This window comes from Sinocyclocheilus anshuiensis, unplaced genomic scaffold (genome assembly GCF_001515605.1).
Source record: "Sinocyclocheilus anshuiensis isolate Anshui unplaced genomic scaffold, SAMN03320099.WGS_v1.1 scaffold694, whole genome shotgun sequence".
NCBI classification, from domain to species: Eukaryota; Metazoa; Chordata; class Actinopteri; order Cypriniformes; family Cyprinidae; genus Sinocyclocheilus; species Sinocyclocheilus anshuiensis.
Window position 1 is genome coordinate 1,108,684 of NW_015542477.1, and position 5,398 is coordinate 1,114,081.

Sequence of the window (5,398 nt, forward strand, 5' to 3'; positions counted from 1 at the left end):
AGAAGGTCTGCACACATCCAAAAACTTATTTTAAATGCAAAATTGATTTTCATGCGCTCGAAATACTTTCTTCTTTGCGAGACAAACATTTTCTCCACAAAACTCAGTTCGCGCGCATGCACTTCATACTCAAAATATGATCTTTCGCGCGCAGAATTGTGGCAGAATTGTAATCCCATACACATACTCCTCAAAACATTAGATTCATCTGCGCTGGAGCCGTGCCAGAGTATAACCCACGCAAGGAAGATAATTCCGCAAGTAACTGCAATTCCAGGTTTTAAAACAGAGATGGCGACAAAGAGGCAAACCTTACGGACTGCAGCTTTAAGGAGAATTTTTATGATACTAGACAATTTTCATCTATAAATCAAAATAAATCTAATTTAATTTAAAACAATTCCAAAATTAGAAGAAAATTAACAGTGTTTAAGTTAAAAATAGAGCAACGGTATTTAAAAATCCAATGCATGAAAGACAAGTTGGTGCAATCTGGTTATAGAAATAAAGAAAATAAGATGTGTATTATGGTGTAAACACTTGATGCCTAATATATAATAAAAATGTGTGTTTGTGTGTATATATATATATATATATATATATATATATACGGGAGATTTGAATGAGAGAATGAGATACTGAATAGAGCACGGCCAGTTAGCAGTGCAACAGATGTGAGCATAATGCTTTTTTCAACGCATGACAGCATCCTTTTATACATTTAGAGAGAGAAAGGCATTAAGGCTGCTCATTTTGTCACTGCATTTTAGTTTATCTTTTGAAGCATTCAAATATCAGGATGTCCATCCTTGTGTTCATTTATTTGTTTGCGGTTCAAACATCAACAAATCTACATATTAGTGTTGTCAAAAAAAAAGTATATATATATATATATATATATATATATATATATATATAGATTAGATATAGATATAGATATAGATATATATAGAGAGAGAGAGAGAGAAGCAGTGTATTACCTAGTTGCTTATAAGAGTATTTTCAGACTTAACTACCATTACGTTTTGCATTTGGATATATATTTAGACATTATCAAAGACTTGTGGCTGATTTGTAGATGGCTCTGTATTTTCACATTTTCCGTATTTCTTATTCATTTACTATGGTGATGTTACTATTTTTTAGGACCGCTCTCTATTTTCATATTTTCCGTATTTCTTAGTCATTTACTATGGTGACATTTACTATACTATTTTTTAGGACCGTTTTTCTAACCATGTCCATGTTTTTTTGGTGTTCACAAAAGTCCCCAAGTTTCATACCATTCCAGTAAAAAAAAAAGTCATAACATTTTTTTGGTTTAAAATGACCAAGTATGTTCCCATGTTTTGTCGCTTTTCTAATACCTCTCATATGTTTCTCTCAGGGTGAGTTTTGCAGTCAGGGTGTGCGTGAGGGCCTGGTGGTGAGCTTTATTAAGTTCATTTGCCAATCGTCTCGTCAGTACTGTGAGAGCGCAGGTGACAGAGGAGGATCCACGCCTCCTGCTCTCCTTCTGTTGCTCTCTCGTCTCTGTCTGGACTATGAGACCTCCACCATCTCCTACATCCTCACGCTCACAGATGAACAGTTTCTTGTACAGGTATTCCATATGCATTATATTATGTTGAAATAAACTCTCTAAATACACTATTCATATTGACCTTTCCTCTCTAAACAGCACCACACTCCAGTCACTCCAGTTACAGCACTTTGTGCAGAGGCCAGAGAAGCTGCTCAGAAATTACTGAACCACTATGTGAAGGTAACTAAGTGAAAACTAAGTTCAGCTGTACAGTCATTTATTTCGGGCTAGGATTGCTGTTGGACAACATTTGTTAAGCAAGTTTTGTTTTGATCCAGGTTCAGGGATTAATCATCAGTCAAATGCTGAGGAAGAGCGTGGAAACGAGAGACTGGGTGAACACCATTGAACCTAGAAATGTCCGGGCTGTAATGAAGAGGGTGGTGGAAGATACCACCTCTATTGATGTACAGGTGTTGCAGCACCAAAGATTTGTTTCATATTTTATTTACAAAAAAGATTCTAGATATGTAACAGACCATTTGAATCCATGAAAAAAGTTGCATATCAATTCTTAACCATTTGTATAAGCCAATTTTGCCTGGATATGTGCTTACTAGGTGGGACTGCTTTATGAGGAAGGAGTAAGGAAAGCCCACAGCAGTGACTCCAGCAAACGCACCTTCTCTGTGTACAGCAGCTCAAGACAGCAGATCCGCTATGCACCAAGCTACACTCCTAGGTGCACACAATCACTTCACTAATTTTACTGACTTTAATCAGAATTTTTTTATGATGGGCATGTGAAAAAGCAACCTGCACCAACAATTTTTCCCATATTGAGAGTAATTTGTAAATCTATTTTAAACAGAGATTTTTTTAGAGCCTCCCTGCATTTTCAGGCAAAATGGAAGCTATAGTCAGAGCTGGCCCAAGGCATAAGTGGACTAAGCGGCTGCTGAGGGCCCCCAAGAGTAGCCTACATGACAGTTTATTTTATTTTATTATTTTTATTTTTTAATTCGTGATATATTATGTCAATGGACAATGGTAATTATACGAAAGCGCAATATTAAATAATTAAATAATCTATACATATCATTTTATTATTTCCATAGCGACGTGTCATGCAGGCACAATAATGACCGTTGATAATATGCGCTGGACGCTGCCATGTGGATCTGTCAGATTAACATCACGTAAATTCACCTATTTCTTCCGAAATACATGAAAGTAAGTGGCCAGTTAGCTGGGAGAAAAACAGAGTAAACTTTATAGTAACCTACACAATGTGTATTTGATAGGAATAAAACACATCGTCCATTAATTGAAAGGATTATTATTACCGCTTTCCATAGAAATCAGTGTGTATTTAACAAACTAAATGTATTTTTTACTTAATTGAAGTGTATTTAAATGTCTGAAACCTAAAATAAACTTTACTCGGTTGAAAACACTGAACAGTTATGAAATATGAAAAGCACTGAGCGCGTTTTTCTTTTTTCTTTTTTTTTTCTGAGCTCGTCTTTCTCTGGCTCAGCGCCAGCCAAAGCGTGGCGCGTTGAAGGGTTAAAATCGATCGCGTTTTGGGGGTGGAGGAGGGACAAATTCAACATGGGGGTTTTGTGGCACAAATCAGGGTGCGTTTCTCAAAAGCATCGTTAGCTAACTATTGTCTTTATTTCCATTGAACTCTATTGGTAACGACAGAACTTGCGACCATCGTTGCTTTTGGGAAATGCACCCCTGACCAGATCAGACCACCCCAACCCCCCCAGTTAATTAGCATAGCCTAGGTAGGGTATCTTTTTTGTTTTAGGGAAGTTCATGTTTGAACATCAAAACATCAGCAAATAGCCTTGACATCTTAATATAACATTTTAAATTATTAAACAGATTAAAGTTTTTGTCTTCTGCGTAAATTAACTTTCCTGGGTATATATTTTTGTAATAAAAATAAGCTTCTGTTTCATAAACTGATAACAGCTTAACATTATTTACCTTAGCCTACCTTTTTGGGTCTTTGCTATTATATTCCAATATCATTATGCCTCAATTAGCTAGATATAGATTAAGAGATTATTATTATAGAAAAGTATGACTTGTAATAAAAGTACAACTTCGATTAATATTTATGTTGTTAAAATAACATTCTGTTCTGTAAATGCATTGTCTGCTGGTTTATTTAGCTACTTTTCAGCACACCACATTAAGTATGTCACTTAATACTTTAAGACTTTGATTGTTAAAGTGCAAATTAACACTTGACCACTCTTGTAAGTTTACAACTGTTACAATTAAAAATCACAGAAGGGAAAAAACATGCCAGGCAGACATAGGTATGATGTAAGCAACACAGCAAAACTGATAATGGGTGTGTTAGATTTATAGTGTGTGACTAATCAAGGTTTGACAATAACCAGTCATATTGTGGGCACCGAGGGGCCCCCAAATACAATTCTGCTAGGGCCCCATAAAGGCTTGGGCCGGCCCTGGCTATAGTTTTACATTTGAAAACAAATAATTGCTATAATATTGTACTTCATATTATTATTATTATTAAATACTTTAATACAAAAATAATATTTAGATTATTTATTATTAGCATTATTATTACTGTTGTATTATGTTTTCCTTCTTTTTTTTTTTTCTTTAGTTGATCACATGCCTTAGTTCTGTAAAGGTGTAATGGAATATACATAGTCACACAGAGGATATTGTTTATAATTGTTTATGTTTTTTGTTCCAGTGCTCCAATGGACACAAGCTTGCTCAGTAACATTCACAAGTTATTTTCTGAGAGGATCGATATCTTTAGCCCAGTGGAGTTCAACAAGGTAGAAAACAAAATTGTTAACTATTGTTTCTGTCATTTAACTAACTGACCAATGCAAATTTTAATGTTTTTTATATAAATATATATATATACATACAGTCATTGCCAAAAGTTTTGGCAGTGATATAAATTTTGTTTTGTGAAGTTTGCTGCTTCAGTATTTGTAGATTATTTTTCCATGTTTCTATGGTATACTGAAAAACAATGAGAAGCATATCATACGTTTTAAAGGCTTTTATTGGCAAAAAAATATAATGAGTCAATATTTACAGTGTTGACCCTTGTTCTTAAGTTGCAATTTGCTCTGGCATGCTGCTATTAGCTTCTGGGCCAAATCCTGACTGATGGCGATCCATTCTTGCCTTATTAGTTCTTGGAGTTGATCACAATTTGTGGGCTTCTGCTTGTCCACTCGCCTTTTGAGGACTGACCACAGGTTCTCTATGGGATTGAGATCCGGGGAGTTGCCTGGCCACGGATCAAAAATTTCAATGTAATGATCTTCGAGCCACTTCTTTATCACTCTTTCTTTGTGACATGGTGCTCCATATCATACTGGAAAATGCACGGATCATGACCAAATTGCTCATGGATCGTTGGAAGAAGTTGCTCTTGCAGGACGTTTTGATACCATTCTTTATTCATGGCAGTGTTTTTGGGCAGAATTATGAGAGAGCCCACTCCCTTGGTTGAAAAGCAACCCCACACATGGATGGTCTCAGGATGCTTCACTGTTGGCACAACACAGGCTTCATGGTAGCGTTCACCTTTTCTTCTCTGAACAATCGATTTTCCAGATGTCCCAAATCGGTCGGAAGGGAGCTTCATCAGAGAAAATAACTTTGCACCAGTCTTCTGCTGTCCAATCCTTGTGCTTCCTGCAGAATTCCAGTCCGTCCTTGATGTTTTTCTTTGAGAGAAGTGGCTTCTTTGTTGCCCTTCTTGACACCAGGCCGTTGTCCAAAAGTCTTGGCCTCACTGTGCGTGCAGATGCTCTCACACCAACCTGCTGCCATTCCCGAGCAAGCTCTGCACTG

General features: G+C 36.4%; 1 protein-coding gene across 1 annotated transcript in view; it reads left to right on the forward strand.

Annotated features, from left to right (window-relative positions):
* LOC107693938 (vacuolar protein sorting-associated protein 51 homolog) overlaps positions 1 to 5,398 on the forward strand; it is a 10,694-nt gene that overhangs the window by 4,150 nt on the left and 1,146 nt on the right. The window contains exons 6-10 of the mRNA XM_016493507.1: positions 1,388 to 1,603; positions 1,682 to 1,765; positions 1,864 to 1,998; positions 2,146 to 2,267; positions 4,275 to 4,362. Of these exons, the coding sequence (XP_016348993.1) occupies positions 1,388 to 1,603; positions 1,682 to 1,765; positions 1,864 to 1,998; positions 2,146 to 2,267; positions 4,275 to 4,362 (645 nt within the window). The remainder of the gene's footprint in view (positions 1 to 1,387; positions 1,604 to 1,681; positions 1,766 to 1,863; positions 1,999 to 2,145; positions 2,268 to 4,274; positions 4,363 to 5,398) is intronic.